This window comes from Podarcis raffonei, chromosome 6, assembly GCF_027172205.1.
Source record: "Podarcis raffonei isolate rPodRaf1 chromosome 6, rPodRaf1.pri, whole genome shotgun sequence".
Taxonomy (NCBI): domain Eukaryota; kingdom Metazoa; phylum Chordata; class Lepidosauria; order Squamata; family Lacertidae; genus Podarcis; species Podarcis raffonei.
In genome coordinates this window covers 39,500,957-39,518,859 of record NC_070607.1, presented here as the reverse complement: position 1 = coordinate 39,518,859, position 17,903 = coordinate 39,500,957, and the positions used below count along the sequence as shown (strand labels likewise).

The following is a 17,903-nucleotide window of genomic DNA, read 5'->3' as shown; positions in this document are numbered from 1 at the left end:
TCAAGTCCCTTCCAGGTGCTCCTGGACTTCATCTCCCATCATAGCCGCCCATATTAGCTGGGGCAGATGGGAAATGGAGTCCATCTGCATCTGGAGGGGCACAGGTTTAACTAGCACAGTTTGAAGCGGTTGATTATTTAGACAATTAGGAATTTTCGCAATAAAGAGGCTTACATGATATTCTGCAAGCGTAATGCTACAAAGTGTAAACAATGTCAGCTGCAATAACTGTGGTTTTGGGCAGCAGGGTTCAATTAATGGTCACATCTTATGTTCATAAGAACATGTTATTGAATTAATTTTAAAAGTTAAGTTTCCAGTAAACTCAGCGTCTCTCTGTAACATAGTGCAATGTCAGCAAATTTCCAAATTTGAATTGCCTGGGTTTTTTCCTCCCTTTTTCACTGAAGGCTAAAGAAAATGGAATTAACAGTTCAGGTTTCCCTGGAGCATCAGAGTACAGCCAACCAAATACTATCTTGGATGGCCATGGAATGAGTAAGTTATCAAATAAATAAATAAATATCAGCTGGATTTATCTTTCTGCCTTTGTTGCATTCAATTAATGCAAGACATGTCAGCCTAAACATAAGATGACTTTGGTCAGTTATTCTAATTCACTGTACCTTTTTGCTCTCAACGTCCGCATCAATGAACAATAACTGATCTCTTAATTGTGCCAGGTACCAAGATGCAAAATGACACGAAAGCTCCTCTATGTGTTGATGATGATCTCGAGAGAAATAACCTGAAGACTGAAAATTGTGACCATTCTAGTACCCTGGATTCTGCCTCTCTTCGACTAGGGCTGCCAAGGTATGGAAGAGACTCTCAACTTAAAAAATGTTTGCTTATTGTCATGGAAGGTTTAGAAGACACATCACTCACAAAGCTGTGCAAAAAAAACTTTGTTGTCTGTCTTAAAGAATACAAGAGCAGAATAGTAATGGGAAACTCCTGACTCCATCCAGATACAAGCAAGTCCCGTGTCACCAAGTAATTACACTGTAGGCCTATTCAGACATTGTTCCTGAGCACATGATCCGTGGACAGGGATGGGCATGCTATCCATATCTCCATCGCATAATGCCCCACACACTTAGTCTGAGGCTATCCCTGTGTTGAGTGGCAAAGGTCTGCAGGAAGCTTTACTCTTATTCACTTGAACATGAGTAGAACCCTCCACACAATTGTGTGAGGTGTGTGTATATTCGAATATACTTTGAATATTCTCGTGTTCAGGCAAATACTTGAACATCTCTTGTATTCAGTGACACTATGCACACCCTTATTTTGCCTGAACTGAAATAATGAGGCAGAACTATTTTCTTCGATGGTTTTAGCTTTATTAAAGAGGACCTGGATATCTCACCCTGTTGTGCAAAGCCAGAGTGTGCTCACTTCCAAGAGCATGGAAAAATGTAACTATTAACTGATAAAAGATGTATCTGTTTTGTCCGCTGAATATCTGTTGTAAGCGAAGATAAGGTGGTAAAGGTGTGTGAAGCACAAAGAATGAATGTTAGGAAGCAGAAAAGTGTGGGAAGCTAAAATTTATTTTTATTTTACTTATTTAGTGAATTGCCTGAGAGAGAAGAAGGAGAAGGAGAAGAAACTCCAGTTTTCAGTCACTGGGGAACACCGCAAACGTATGTTGATAAATGTTTCAACATTTCTCCTGCCTTAGAAATTATTTGAGGCCTTTTGGCGTGGAGTATATACTTGCCTTAACTTTTCATCTTTTGCCAGTGACTGTTTGCTTGACCGTTTATTTAATCCATTCATGAATAGCACTGAGGTAGTTGTGATTCCAGCTTTGCTAAATACTACAGATACAATTAATGCTTAGCAGATGTCCTGCTGAAAAAGCTTTATTATATCAATCCTGTTGTTTTTAGAAACTTGCCAGTTTTCCATTGTAGTTAAATTATCAACGAATGTTGGTTCACCTGTGTATTCCTACATGCAGGTTTTGCTATCTAGGCATACCACTTGCATTCAAAGCTCCTGGTAGTTACAAACCTCTAAATGAGGGCAAGTTCACACATTAGGGTTTTTTTGTGTGTGTGTCCCTAAGGTGTATGCCCTTAAAACACATGTATTGTGTGTCCAGATATGTAGAATGCTGAGATGTGTTTTGATTTGGCTCTTAGCTTATCATTGATTTTAATTATTTTTGAAGTTTTTAAATAGTTGTTTTTACTGATAATCTCATTGTTTTATACTTTTTATAAAATGCTGTGAGGTTTTTCTTATAGTTAAGCAGTATAGTTAGTTTATTAAATAAGTAAATATTGTAAAAGATAAAAAAGTAAAGGACGATTAAGTCCAGTCAAAGGCAACTATGGGGTTGCGGCACTGATCTCACTTTCAGGCCAAGGGAGCCGGCGTTTGTCCACAGACATATTTCTGGGTCATGTGACCAATATGACTAAACAGCTTCTGGCACAACAAAACACCGTGATGGAAGCCAGAGCCCACGGAAACGCCATTTACCTTCCCGCCACAGCAGTACCTACTTATTTACTTGTACTGGCCTGCTACCAAATTGTTAGGTTGGCAGAAGCTGAGACAGAGCAACGGGAGCTCACCCCATCATGGGGATTCAAACCAGCAACCTTCTGATTGGCAAGCCCAAGAGGCTCAGTGGTTTAGATCACAGCACCACCCACGTCCCTATAAATATTGTAGAGGTCCATTCATCATGGACATGCAATTAGCTATAACTCTCTATTGAGCTTACACTCTCAGTGGTGAACTGTATTTTGTGAAGTGGCTCTATAGCAATGCTTGCCCAGGGCTGGATCTAGACACATCAAAGAAGCGTTTCAGTTAAATACGTTGTCAACTTTGTATGAGAAATCAGATTGGAAAAAACGGGACTCCACCGCGCCATCTGGTGTCACAGTGTTATTATAATGCTTACACAATGCATACGGGATGCAGGTGACGCTGTGGTCTAAACCACAGAGCCTAGGGCTTGCCGATCAAAAGGTTGGCAGTTCGAATCCCCGCAACAGGGTGAGCTCCCATTGCTTGGTCCCTGTTCCTGCCAACCTAGCAGTTCGAAAGCATGTCAAAGTGCAAGTAGATGAATAGGTACCACGCCGGTGGGAAGGTAAACGGTGTTTCCATGCGCTGCTCTCTTTCGCCACTAGTGGCTTAGTCATGCTGGCCACATGACCCGGAAGCTGTATGCCAGCTCCCTCGGCCAATAAAGCGAGATGTTGTTGTTTTTTTAAAAAAAGCTTTTTATTAAAATTTCAAAAATTATATAAAAACATAACAAAACAAAAATACAAAAATACAAAAATAGAAACAGACAAGAATAAAAAGAAAACACAAAAATAAAACAAGTATACTTTCTATCCCTTATTTTCTTATAACTTACTTCCCCGACTTCCTCATACCTCCCCTTTCTGTATTCCAATTTCTAATTTGTTAATTCAGCAAATCCTTTCCCTAAGTTTCAATTAATTTTTTACCTTTCTTTTCTTTTTACTTATCCGTTACAGCTGAAAACCACATAAGTACTAAACCAGCGTCATACTAACATTCATTAATTTTGCAATGTTTCTTAAGATAGTCCTTAAATTTCTTCCAATCTTCCTCCGCTGTCTCTCTCCCCTGGTCTCGGATTCTGCCAGTCATTTCTGCCAGTCCCATGTAGTCAATCACCTTCATCTGCCATTCTTCCAAGGTGGGTAGGTCTTGTGGATGTCGGATTTCAAGCCAGCAGAGCCAGTCCCAGCCCTTAGGAATTTGGCCACCCTCCAGGTGCCCGGCTTGAATCCTTGTTGACCTCCCCTGCCAGCGTCTGCCGGCAAGATCAAGGGAGGTCTCTTCGGCGATCCTTTTCAAACGTGAAAAGAACACACCACTCCTCCCCCTCCCATCTCCAGGGGGGGGGAATGAGACAGACAGAAATATATTTACATGTCTTTATTCCTGTCTTTCACCAGTACAGAGAAAACACGTCTGTACCCTCTGATTCCCAGCTGCAGAGAGAGAATAAACTCCACCCATGTACTTCCAGTACAGGGTCATGTGCCACTCTGAGCTAACATCCGGTGCTCAGTACACTGTCTCTTGTTCCCACGGTACATTCCAATAACATCAGTTTCCTGTTTACCATTCCAGCCATCTGGAGCTAGCTTCTGCATTGCTCCTTTTTCGTAACATCCTCCCCCAAAAGAATCAATGCGTGTTGCGGCAAGCAAAGCGTGATCCAGAGAAGAAAACAAACAGTTGTTATACACATAACACTCCTCTGTTGTTTCAGTTCCACCCTTGGAACTCCCCGCCACTGGTTTCCCCAGTGTACCTCTCTGGTTGTCTGGTTTCCAAGGAATGAGTGCATCTGCATTACCTTGGCTAGCAACTCTCTGTTGTGTCTTTGTCTCTGACTTAGACACAGCTCCAACCTGTCCTTGGTTGTTTACAACAGCAACACATGCAACAGCTAAGTTAGCAAACTCTTTTGAGTACCTCTTGGGTGGTTGACCCTTTGTAACTCTCTCAGACCTACGTATGAGGTGCTGATCCTCTCTGCTCACTGGTCCAGTCTCAGGACTCTTTGGAGAACCAGTTCCAATGGTAAACAGTGGTTCATCCTTCAGTTGTGAAGGCCTATCCATTGTGTGAGACTTCCTCTCAATGACTGTGACAACTGAGCTCTCCGAGCTATCAGTGTCATCACTTTCAGTACAGCTGTAATCAGTAAAATCATCATCATCTGAATCGTCCTCAGTGGGAAATGTGTGTACTATCACTCTCTACTGTTCAGGAGCACTCTCTAGAAATTTTGTGAGAATCACCTGACCAGATTCAGACAAAATTACTCTGTAGAGACCCTTTTCATACCCCACAAAAATGCCTCTGGCATTCTTTACTCCACCTGGAGCTTCTGTTCTCACATGAGACCCAAAAACCTCGAAATGGGCAACAGAAGGTTTTCTGTGGAACAGTTTCTCAAAAGGAGAACTTCCCAACTCTTTTGAAACCTTTCTCATCTTCGTATAACAGAACGACATTAGAGACTCGGCCCAGTACTCATGTGGCAGATGTGAACTTAGCAATTGCGTTTCCATCCCCTTTTGCAATTCTCTGTTCACCCGTACACAGACACCCCTGTTCCACGCTTCCGCTGAAACAGCAATCTTGTGTCTTATTCCCTTCTTCTGCAGGAACCTCTGGAAATCCTGTAAAAGAAAAATCTGCTTCTCGTCTGTGAATAGACAATCAATGTTAGCATCATGCATACTCTTAACTTTGTCACAAAACTCCTGAAACCTCTCCAAGGCTTCCTGTGGCTTTCTCAACACATAAACCCAGACATAGTTAGAGAAATGATCCACACACACAAGATAAAATCTTGCATTGCCTCTAGATGGTTCTAGAGGACCAATCACATCAGCATACACCCGCTGAAATGCTCTGTTGACTCCGGTCTTCTTCTTGCTCACACCTGCAAGAGAAACTAGGTTAGACACAGATGAATTACATTCCATGTAATCACTTTGTGCAAAAGTCAACAAATATAGTCCATCCTTCTCTCTGGCCGAAAGAAATAACTCTCCATCTTTGTAGATCTTGCAGCTCTCAGCATCGTAGGACAATCTCAGTCCTTTCTTTGCAATCTGCGAAACACTCAGCAGATTGAACTTCAATTCAGGAACCAAGTAAACATTGTTTATTGTCAAGTTCAGACTCTTAAGATAGACAGTCCCCACGCCGGCCGCTTCCAGCTCCTGACCGTTGGCCTGTTTCACAGCGAAGCTTTGCTTCTTAAACGATGAAAAGAGTTCTCTGTGTGGGGACATATGGACCGTGGCTCCCGTGTCAATAACAAACGAGTTCCCAACATCTGGCATGGTTCCTTTCGCCATCAAAGCTTTTCCAGGTTTCACCGAAGTCTTGGTGTGACCTTTGCCTGACGCCTCAGGCTTTGCTGAGCGGCCCTTCGCTCCTTTTGGCTGACGTGGCTTCTTGCAGTTCCGCTGAAGATGCCCAGCCTGTCCACAATTGTAACATCGGACAGCGTTCAAAGCTAGAGCTTTCTCTCCAGTAGCTTCATCTGCGGGGGAATTAGAACTCCGTTCCTCCCTCCCCCTGTCCTTTTCTTCCAGTGCAGCAAGTCTGTCATGTTCATTCAACACGACGGCAGACACCCTTTCCGCGGTCAAATCTTGAGCCGGGAGGGAACCAAGCTGACTGGCAACCGTTTTGTAAGTCCGATTTAGGCTGTTGATCATCATGAAGCAAAACACTTCCTCCTGCAGACGGAAATTGCGTTCCACCATCTGCTGGCGCAGATATTTCATCTCCGTCAGGTGCGCTTGAACATCTCCATCAGGCGCAAGCCTCAGATTGGTCAGCTTCTCAAAATACAGCAACGCTGAAGAACCAGCATCCCTCTGATGTGTTCTTCGCAGCATTTCCCAAATTTCCCGTGCATATTCCAAACCCTGAATATGCACCAATTGGTCATCTGACACACACAGAATTATAGCCGTTCTGGCTTTCAGATTCTGTGACTCCCAACCTCGGGTTGGTGCTGCAGGGATGGGGTTCTCAATCATGTCAAAGACCCTCTGATTCTGCAGCAGGGCCTTCATCTTTATAGACCAAGATGAATAATTGTCATTAGTCAGGGGAGGGGGATAGGGCAACCCTCCCGCCTTCTTGGAATCCATGCTGAATTCAAGTCTGTGCTTTCTCTCTCAAGCCTGCTTTCACTTTCTAGCCAGTAAAAACCAAAAGTTCTCTTCTGGGTGTTTACTGTTTCACTGGCAGGCAAACCTTTGGGCTGTTTTCAAAATCCTTGCACATTCTGCGCAGATATCAAAACACTTCCCGGGCTCTTTTGAGCCATTCAGTAACTTTCCTAGTACTTGCGGTCGTTGCCTAGCAACCTGCTCAGGACGGGATTCCTTATCTAACCACAAGAATCCCTGGTATGCAAGCCTTTCTTTCAGAGCTGTTTTTCTCAAACGCAGCTCTCTCATGAACAGAAAATCAAACCTTTCTGTTCACTCTCAATAGCCCGAAATGCAGCATACCTTTGAGCATACACTCCTCTCGGTGTCCAGCTGTCTGTTCTGTTCAGCTTCTGGCTGCAGGCAGACGCATTTCTTTATCTCCTTAGGTGCAGAGGATGGCAACGATTCATCGACCTCTCACCTCTCATGCAGATTCTCATGGATCTTTCAGCCATCGGCACTGCTACCAGATGTCGGATTTCAAGCCAGCAGAGCCAGTCCCAGCCCTTAGGAATTTGGCCACCCTCCAGGTGCCCGGCTTGAATCCTTGTTGACCTCCCCTGCCAGCGTCTGCCGGCAAGATCAAGGGAGGTCTCTTCGGCGATCCTTTTCAAACGTGAAAAGAACACACCACTCCTCCCCCTCCCATCTCCAGGGGGGGGGGAATGAGACAGACAGAAATATATTTACATGTCTTTATTCCTGTCTTTCACCAGTACAGAGAAAACACGTCTGTACCCTCTGATTCCCAGCTGCAGAGAGAGAATAAACTCCACCCATGTACTTCCAGTACAGGGTCATGTGCCACTCTGAGCTAACATCCGGTGCTCAGTACACTGTCTCTTGTTCCCACGGTACATTCCAATAACATCAGTTTCCTGTTTACCATTCCAGCCATCTGGAGCTAGCTTCTGCATTGCTCCTTTTTCGTAACAGTGTCTTCCAATACTTCGCGATGAGTATTCTTGCTGCTGTTGTGGCGTACATAAAGAATGTTGTATCCTTCTTTGACACCAATTGGCCGACAATACCCAAGAGAAAGGCCTCTGGTTTCTTCAGGAAGGTATATTTAAATACCTTTTTCAGTTCATTATATATCATTTCCCAGAACGCCTTAATCTTCGGGCACGTCCACCAAAGGTGAAAGAATGTACCTTCATTTTCTTTACATTTCCAACATTTATTATCAGGCAAGTGGTAAATTTTTGCAAGCTTGACTGGGGTCATGTACCACCTATAAATCATTTTCATAATATTCTCTCTTAAGGCATTACATGCCGTAAATTTCATACCAGTGGTCCACAACTTTTCCCAGTCAGCAAACATAATGTTATGGCCAATGTCTTGTGCCCACTTAATCATGGCTGACTTCACTGTTTCATCCTGCGTATTCCATTTCAACAGCAAGTTATACATTTTTGACAAATTTTTAGTATTGGGGCCAATAAAGCGAGATGAGCGCCGCAACCCCAGAGTCGTCCGCGACTGGATCTAATGGTCAGGGGTCCCTTTACATTTATACAATGCATATTAAGTGCTTTTTCTTTTCCAGTGTAGCTGAATCCCAGCACTATTTAAAGTAGCTTTACATCCAGCTGTTGCAAGAAGAGAAGAGATGTGTGTGCATGCATGCTGGGCTTTTTGTGTCATGAACTTATTGGGATACTTGTGAGTCTATCTACTAAGTCCCCAAAATTTGAGGGAATCTATAACACCCCAAGGACCTGACAGGAAGTGCTGTTGAAAGAGGACTGGAGATAAAAACAATGAGAAAATGCACATGGTTCTGAAAGATGTGCACCTCTGCATCAGAACTGTTTTATTTAACTGAATGGCAAAAACAGATTATTATTTTTATGCCTAGTTTGCCTTTCAATCTGTGTGGATTTGCTAGTGTTTCACAAAGTAACATGTGCCTGCCAACTTACCCGAGTTCATTTCACCTGGATGCTGAATGACGAGTTCTAGGAAAGGAAGTAGGGAACAGACTTTAAAGATACCCAGCGGCATAGTTAAAATGATAAACTAGTTGATGATGGCAACTGGACAGCAGTTTTTCTTTCTGGGCTTCCCAGCATATGGCCTGCATGCTGAATGCAGCTGGCAAAGAGCTGAAGTGCAGGGTTGTGTGTGCATGTATGAGCTCCCTAGTGGTTTAGCTGGTGTTCTCAAGCACATCAGTTACAACTTCCATTGGAAACACAAGACCTGCAGTCTGCGCTTAGATTCAAGTCTTTCTATTGGCAGTATGTTTTTTTTTAATTAAATATTTATTAGTTTTTCACAAATTATAAAAACACAAATCACCACAAAAACATACACACACACAAAACACCAAAAGACACCACATGTATAATTTCAAACCCTATTTTCATAAAAGATTTTCCCGACCTCCTCATACCTCCCCTTACTGCATTCCAATCTCTAATTAATTTTGATCAACAATTCCTCCCTAATTTCTAATAAATGAATTTTGAACCTTTCTTTTCCTATTTACATAATGATTACAGCATTCAACCTCATATTTTCCAAATCCACAACGTCTCAACATTCCACAATTTTACAATGTTTCTTAAGATAATCTTTAAATTTCCTCCATTCTTCTTCCGCTGTCTCTTTTCCCTGGTCTCGGATTCTGCCGGTCATCTCTGCCAGTCTCATATAGTCTATAACTTTCATCTGCCATTCTTCCACGGTGGGTAGTTCTTCTGTCTTCCAATACTTCGCGATCAGTATTCTTGCTGCTGTTGTAGCATACATAAAGAATGTCCTGTCCTTCTTTGGCACCAACTGGCCGACCATCCCCAAGAGAAAAGCCTCTGGTTTCTTCGGAAAGGTATATTTAAATACCTTTTTTATTTCATTATAAATCTTCTCCCAGAAAGCCTTAATCTTTGGGCACGTCCACCAGAGGTGAAAAAATGTACCTTCATTCTCTTTACATTTCCAACACTTATTGTCAGACAAGTGGTAAATCTTAGCAAGTTTGACTGGGGTCATGTACCACCTATAAATCATTTTCATAATATTTTCTTTTAAGGCGTTACACGCCGTGAACTTTATACCGGTGGTCCACAACCGTTCCCAGTCTTCAAACATAATGTTATGACCAATGTCTTGTGCCCACTTAATCATAGCTGATTTAACTGTTTCATCCTGTGTATTCCATTTCAGCAGCAAGTTATACATTTTTGATAAGTTCTTAGTTTTGGACTCTAACAGTTCTGTCTCAAGTTTTGATTTTTCCACCTGAAAGCCATTTTTCCTGTCTGACTTAAAGACCTCCATTATTTGATAATAATGAAGCCAGTCACGCACTTTATCTTTTAGTTTCTCATAACTCTGCAATTTCCATTTGTCCCCCTCTCGTTCCACAATTTCCCAATATTTCGGCCATTTCAATCCCATATTAAGCTTTTTCACGGCCTTCGCCTCCATTGGCGATAACCACCTAGGAGTTTTATTTTCCAACAAATCCTTATATTTTGTCCAGACATTGTATAATGCTTTCCTGACAATATGATTTTTAAAAGCTTTGTGAGCTTTAACCTTGTCGTACCACAAATATGCATGCCACCCAAAAATGTTATTAAACCCTTCTAAATCCAAAATATCTGTGTTCTCAAGTAGTAGCCATTCCTTCAACCAACAGAAAGCTGCTGATTCATAATAAAGTTTTAAATCTGGCAGGGCAAATCCCCCCCTTTCTTTTGCATCTATTGGCAGTATGGACCAGTAGAATAACTTTAATCTAACTGACTTTTGTCAGTACATCAGATTCTGTTCTGGCAATATATATACCGTATTTTTCGCCCTATAGGACGCACCCGCCCATAGGACGCACCTAGTTTTCAGGGGGGGAAATCAAGGGAAAAAATATGATTTCCCCCCCGCAGCTCTGGGAACAGCGGACAGGCTGCACGCAGCCTGTGCCCTACTCGAAGACCTTCTTCCTGCTTTTGCGGGAGGTGGCGGAATTCCCCCACCTCCCGCAAAAGCCCACAGGAGCCGCGAGCGACTCCTGTGGGCTTTTCGACCAGGAGGGAGAAGGGACTGAAACGGCCAGTCAGTCCCTTTTCCCTCCTTGGGGAAAAGCCCCCAAGAGCTGCGCGCTCTTTAAAGGCTGCGCGGCTCCTACGGGCTTTTCTACGAGGTGGGGGAATTCCCCCACCTCCTAGAAAAGCCAGCAGAAGCCACGCAGCCACTTTAAAGAGCGCACGGCTTTTGCCTGCTTTTGCGGGAGGTGGGGGAATTCCCCCATCTCCCGCAAAAGCCAACAGGAGCGAGAAGGGACGGACTCCGCCAGTCAGTCCCTTCTCCCTCCTTGGGGAAAAGCCCCCAAGAGCTGCGCGCTCTTTAAAGGCTGCGTGGCTCTTGCGGGCTTTTCTACGAGGTGGGGGAATTCCCCCACCTCCTAGAAAAGCCAGCAAAGCCGCGCAGCCCCTTTAAAGAGCACACGTCTTTTGCCTGCTTTTACGGGAGGTGGGGAAATTCCCCCATCTCCTGCAAAAGCCCACAGGAGCGAGAAGGGACGGACTCTGCCAGTCAGTCCCTTCTCCCTCCTTGGGGAAAAGCCTGCTTTCCCCCACCGCCAGCCTCCAAGCCGGGTTGCAGAGTAGCGGGAAGGCGTCGTGCGCCTTCCCGCTGCCCCCCACCCTCTGGGGCTGGCGATGGGGGAAGCGCTGCTTTCCCCCACCGCCAGCCTCAAAGAGCAGACTCTCCTGGCTTCAGCAGAAGCAACGCGAAGCCTCTGGAGTGCAGGCTTCGGAGGCTTCGCGTTGCTATCGCTGAAGCCAAGGAGCCTGCATTCGCCCCATAAGACGCACACACATTTCCCCTTCATTTTTGGAGGGGTGAAAGTGTGTCTTATAGGGCGAAAAATACGGTATATATTTTCACTCTAAATGTAACCCTACTAGGTGTTTGTTCAGTGTGTGTGTGTGTGTGTGTGTGTGTGTGTGTGTGTATGGTGATGAGGGTTCTCCAAAGTATGGATATAATAAAAGTGTAAGGTCTAGATTTGTTAGGCATTCTTGACTATTGTAAGACAAGCAAATCTGGCACACAAAGAATGGGTTTCATTTGGACTGCAATAGAAGTGGACTGCTTTTTTATATATATCCAGAAGGTTACAGAGCAGTTTCTAAACTAATATATGGGATAAAAGCCAATTAGCGCTGGGGAGTAAGATGCTAAATAAGAACATAAATATAGTGGGTATATCAGTAACCTGGTAGAATGCGAGAATCAGTGAGACAGAGTTATCCCTGAATGCAAACTCTATGGAAAGGAGAGAGAAGGGCATATTGGGTATGTTGTTACTATGTATAGCGAAGAGTGGAAATAATGCAGTACACAGAAGACTTAAGAGGGAGTAGGTGGCTGTACTAGGTGAATATTTTGATCTGATCAAGCAGGGTTCTTCTTGTGTCACTTTATCATGATAAAATGCAGGAACATTTCCTTTAAATTAGTTTCCAGCAAGCAAATTCAGTTGTTGCTGTCATCTGGCTTTTCTATTGCTCGTAGGACAGGGGTTGTACCATCATCTCTTATAACATCAGACTGAGGCCTTCTGGAATCACTGAGTGGGTTGAGTTCCCTGCTTTTGCGTGTTTCATCAGAAGGAGATACTGAGACTGCTTTTCAGCAATTTCCACCAGGCTATAACATAACATACAAATCACTTCTCGTTTTAAAAGGCTTATGTTACACCTTACAAAGAACAATATGTTTAGATTAGCATCAGGACTGCAGAGTGAAACAAAAATCACGTAACTGAAACCTCTCATGTTCAAAGGATTGTCTTACTCTCTACAGTGTTGAAATTTTTCGAGAACCCCATGTGCCACTTGGCATCAGTATTGTTGGCGGACATACAGTTATAAAACGCTTAAAGAATGGAGAAGAGCTTAAAGGTATATTTATCAAGCAAGTCTTGGAAGACAGCCCAGCAGGCCGAACAAAAGCTCTCAAAACTGGGGATAAAATACTTGAGGTAAGTTCAGACAAACATCTGTATCTTTAAAAAGTTGCGTCTGTACACACCTGTCTTAGCTGTATGTGTTCAAGCATTAAATGCATATTTTGAACAGAAAATCAAATCAGCCTTAACTGTAAGTAGACATAGTAAACATTCATTTGTGAGTTCAAGATGTATGAATTCAAGATGTGTGAGCTGAGTGCTCTGTATTTGCACACATGGTTAATATTTGAAGGGTGGGTTTGCCCAGGTTCCACATGGAGATGTGTGTGCTCCTTAAGCCTATGGGAGAGAATGCAGAAGTCCTACTGGAGGTGTTAATACTATGCATAAATACAGGAAGTGCAATTTAATACAGGATTCCTGTGTTCATGCTTTCTGTATATGTGCGTATCACTAATGACTGAAACTACTCAGACTCGCCAAGTCCAAATTCTGACACAAAGGCAGATTCTCAAATATGCATTACTTCCTTCCTCAAAATGAATCCATGTGAAACATGCCACTTTGTCAACGAGAAGAAATCAACCATAAGGAAAGAATGTCTTAGCAACATAACCACAGTTGAGGAAGAGAGCCATGTGTTGCCAGGTTCCTGTCCAGCTACTGTTTCTATGCATTTTCTTATGCCTGCATGTCTTAAGACAATTATTTGTAAATGTGAATGCATCAATTGTCATGGACTGAATACCGTGCTGATTTGATTAAGGACAATTTTGATTCACTCATTTAGTTAAATATATTTGCTATAGTAAACCTCTTGGTGACCTTTTTTCTGGCACTTAGTTTTTACTGGCTGAGAGCTTCTGTTGCATCTTGTACTGTGAACAGTGCAGAAGAGCATCTAAACAGGCTTCTTGCTCTGCAGGTGTCCGGAACAGACCTGCAGAATGCAACTCATGAAGAAGCTGTGGAAGCCATAAAAAATGCAGGCAACCCCATAGTGTTTGTTGTTCAGAGTTTGTCTACTCTTCCAAGAGTAAGTTACTTTGCATGCTGTTGAAGGTGTGTGCGTTTTTAAAACAAAATACCTAAATTCTCTCTCTTTCCCCCCCCCCTTCTCATCTTGTCCTAGAACCGAAGGGTTCAAGGCAAATGGCAACCTTCAAATACAAATTCAGCCAAACAAATACAGCATCAGAATGTAAAATCACCCCATACCTAGCCCAAGACTTGAGTGAGTCTCTAGCAAAGAGATGTGGAACCTCTGGGTTTCCTCAAACTAGGAGACAACTTCCATCATTCCTAATGGACATGGCGACTGTGGGCTGCTGGGAGCTGAAGCCCAACATATGAAGGATGACAGATTCCCTATCCTGGCTCTAGTGGAACATAGTTTTCTTTGTGTGTTTAGTACACAGTTTGTATAGTCAAGAGTGCTCACATTTGCTCTTCAAGAAATCCAGCTTCCGATTAACCAACTGTATTCTGAACTATCACTCATTTTTCTGTACCTCCAGAATAATGATTTTGATCCCAGGGCACCCTTCCATGAACGGGAGGGTTCCTTCCATCCAGCCTCTTTGCAGGAGAGCTTTGATTTTCTTGTAAAACTGAGCTCTGTTCTAGTACTGAAAACAAACTACTGGACTGAATGTATGCTCCGGCGAACCCTTTCCTTAGTTCTGTATTGCCTCGATCTCTTGCCTTGGTTTTGATTTGGCTCTGCTTGGTGGATTTCAGGGTTTGCAGGAACAAAGTATATCCCTTGAGCCTAAAGTCTTTCCAATATGTACTAAACAGAAAATTTGTTTTCAGAGTACCAATCTTGTATAGCCGACAAAGAGTTTTCCCAAGCCTGCTGATATCTTCCTCTTTTGTGTGGATCATGCAATTTTGTAGAGTGAAACTTTAGGGGTGGGGATTTAAAGGCACAAGGTAGCTGCCAAATGAGGACTGAGCATGCTGAGTTGGGGTGGAATGGGAAGCCAGATGGGGAGGGAGTGATTTGTAATATCCTGCAAGACAAGATGGCTGTCTAGAATCCTGAGCAGGAGCTTCTCGCTTTGTTATAGGCCCCCAGTTGTATGGAATGAATGTATAAACAATGTATTTTTTTTAATGTATTCTGCAGATAGTTTCCATTGTGAACCCCAAGAAAAATAAGGACCACAAAGTTCAAGACCCAGAGGGAGACTGTGGAAAGGTATTGCAGATGCTATCTCTCACTTACAAAATAAACTTCATGTAGCAATACATGATACAGAAGGTAGTTTTTTTCCATTTTAAGACACAGGGAGAAATTCCTTTAAACACAAGGATAATATCTGGAGATTTTGTGTGCCTGTGTGTAGATTTGCTTGTATATGTGGAAAGGCAAATAAAAATATGTATTTTATACTTGCAATTGAACTTTACTGCTATTCATAATGTCATGCATAAAAATGAGATAACATTAAAAGCAATAACTCAGTAGCGGCTTAATTAAAAAAGAAATGTGGATTAATGTTCATATTTGAGTGAGTCACAAAAAAACCAGTTTTGCTGAAGAGGGGGAGGTGTCTATATTCAAGCCATTTGCAACTCAATCCTATACATTCAAGTCCCACTGCGATCAGTAGGTGTTACTCCCAGGTAAGTGTAGGGTTCCAATCTTAAAGAAATTTTTGCCTTTTCAGTTAAATGTTCAGAGTGAACCAAGAAAATGCATGGGCTGATTTTTAGGCTCATAATTTGACCAATGTAAATAAGTCTGTAGATTTGACTCCAACTAGTTTTTAACTCTAGAGGGTTTGTGTGTCTGTTTCCCATTTGGGGAAAAACAGGGGTCGCTGGATCAGGTCCCAACATTTTATGAACTCCAGCTGCCATCACAGGGAACTATACCAGTCCTCAGAGTACGTTTTGGGATTCATAACCTGCTCCGTCTGCCTTGGAGTGGACAACACAAGCTAATATCTAACCAAACAGAATAAAAACGGATTCAGATTAAAATAGTGTTGAAATTTCCCTGCCCCTTGCTCTTGCTTGGTAAGCAAATCCCAAAAGGCATGTTTTAAAATTATTTTGAAAGCTGAGAATCCACGGGGGTGGGGCAGCCTGCGGAGGGCATCAGTAATGCCTCCCCCCCCCCGATAATCCACAAATCTGATGTGTAGATCATCCCCATGTGCAAACCCTAAGCATATATTGGAAATCATAATGGAGGTGGGGAATGCCTTGAAGTTAGGGGGATGAATTGGCAGGGTGATAGATAAAACCAAAGGTTAGGACCGCGCCATGGTAAAGGTACCTCATGAAAACCTTTTTCTGGCAGTTGAGTAGATGCTACTATCTGGGCTATATATATATATATATATATATATATATATATATATATATATATATATATTTGTGTGTGCTTTTAAATTTACTACTACTTTTTATTTTGTGTTTGTCAATGGATTTTAGTGTGTTGTGTTATAAGGTTTCATGGGGTGTGTTTCTTTTAAAAAAATGCTGCTTAGTTTGAGTACTCATTCATTGAATGTAACTGAATAAATTCAAAAGAATAGAAATAAATCTCATTTTCCTAACTGAGTTAAGGATGTTGCTTGGTTAGAAAAAGAAATAGTTGCACAGTAGCTATTACAAAAGAAGATTTTCCCATCCTACCCAAGGAACTTGTTTTTTCATATTAATTAAGAAGGAAGTCTTAGTGTGCATGCAGAAGGAAGGCAGACCAAAGAAGGGGTCTTTCTGCATCTTCCAACTCTATTTCTGGGTTAGTGCTGAAGAGGTGCAAGACTGGAGTCAGAAGGTTCTCTCTCCTCTAACAGTGGAAATAATGGTCAGGTAAAGACCTTCCCTTGTGTTTTCCCCTGCTGTCTCTCCTAGAACATGGCAGGAGCAGAGGTGAAGTGCCTCACGAAAATGAGACAAATTGGTTATGCAGAAATAGCAAGTCTGATTTGCATAATTAATATATCTCATTTGCATAATATGGAGATTATGCTGCTGTGATTTGGACCTTGAATAAAGCAACCCCCAATAAGTAGTTAGAGTATTCGTGGCTGATTTTCATTCTCTGTAGCAGCTCATCTGAAAAAAAGAAGAAGAAGAAAACCCCATCCATTCGCAGTGTATCACCCTTTTAACCTTCTAGATTCCCGATCGCTGCATTTTTACAGTTGAAGAGCCGAGTTCACTAATCCTCCTGAAAGCTGTGAAAGATATCTCTTTCTTTGCTACTATAACTCTGTAAAATGAAATGCATGTACACCTTTTCATGTAGGCGATCAAGATATAAAATAAAACATAACAATTTAAGACATACTCTGCTTGCCTACCAATAATGGATTTTTTTCCCTTTGGAGATTTCTGTATCAGAGCTGCATCAGAAAATCAGAATATTGAACTATTGTTTGTTGAGCCTATGGGCCATGTTTGGTTTCAGGCCAGATTATCATTGCTAATTACTTGAGTCACTAGTGATTTTCATCCTCTTTGTATTTTTAGAACATGAAAATCATTTTTTGGTAATAATGTATTTGTTATATTTGACAGCTCATTCACAAATGCAAAGGTTTAAGTGCATGGGAGCTGGTAGAATACATATACTCAAAGCTTGTTTAGTAGTTATGCTCTGCTTTGTTTTTGGCAGGGGAGGAAGTTAGTGGAAGATGGAGAAGCCACACCCCAGGAGATGGTCTAGTGGTGGCAACTGGTCTCTGTCTCTCTTTCTGTCCCTCTCTTTTAAAGTGTGCATGCAGTTCTAGTGTATATAACGTTTGTGGCCAGGATGTGTTTATATAAATAACTGTAATATCCAATTTAAGATAACATTCAATACATCTCATCAAGTAGACTCTGGGCTATGAAAACTTATACCGTAATTAATTTGTTAGTCATTAAGGTGCCACAAATTATTTTTTCTGTTTAGTGCAACAGACTAATGCAGTTATCCCTTTGGAAAGTCCCTAAAATGGTAACTCAGGATTCTTTGATTTTAGCTTAACAAGCTAAGAATCTTAACAAACTAGTAGATAAACTATTCCTGTGTTTACAGTGAGCTAGTAAAGATGAAAAGGCAATCAAACTATTGCTGGGATTGTTCCAATAGAACTGGTGTACATAATGAATGAACATTAATTTATGAATGAACATTTTGAAATTACTAGTAGCCAGAATACTATTTACACGACCCACTCCAGCAGAGAGAGTTAAACGTGTCACATTCC

The 17,903-nt window shown here is 42.1% G+C and overlaps 1 protein-coding gene across 6 annotated transcripts in view; it reads left to right on the top strand.

Moving 5' to 3' along the window:
• PATJ (PATJ crumbs cell polarity complex component) overlaps nt 1-17,903 on the top strand; it is a 157,843-nt gene that overhangs the window by 50,541 nt on the left and 89,399 nt on the right. For 5 of the 6 annotated variants that reach the window (XM_053392225.1, XM_053392226.1, XM_053392224.1 and 2 more), the window contains exons 21-26: nt 411-498; nt 684-816; nt 1,578-1,649; nt 12,582-12,759; nt 13,613-13,723; nt 14,819-14,890. In XM_053392225.1, the coding sequence (XP_053248200.1) occupies nt 411-498; nt 684-816; nt 1,578-1,649; nt 12,582-12,759; nt 13,613-13,723; nt 14,819-14,890 (654 nt within the window). The remainder of the gene's footprint in view (nt 1-410; nt 499-683; nt 817-1,577; nt 1,650-12,581; nt 12,760-13,612; nt 13,724-14,818; nt 14,891-17,903) is intronic. The other variant, XM_053392227.1, reaches the window with a different exon arrangement.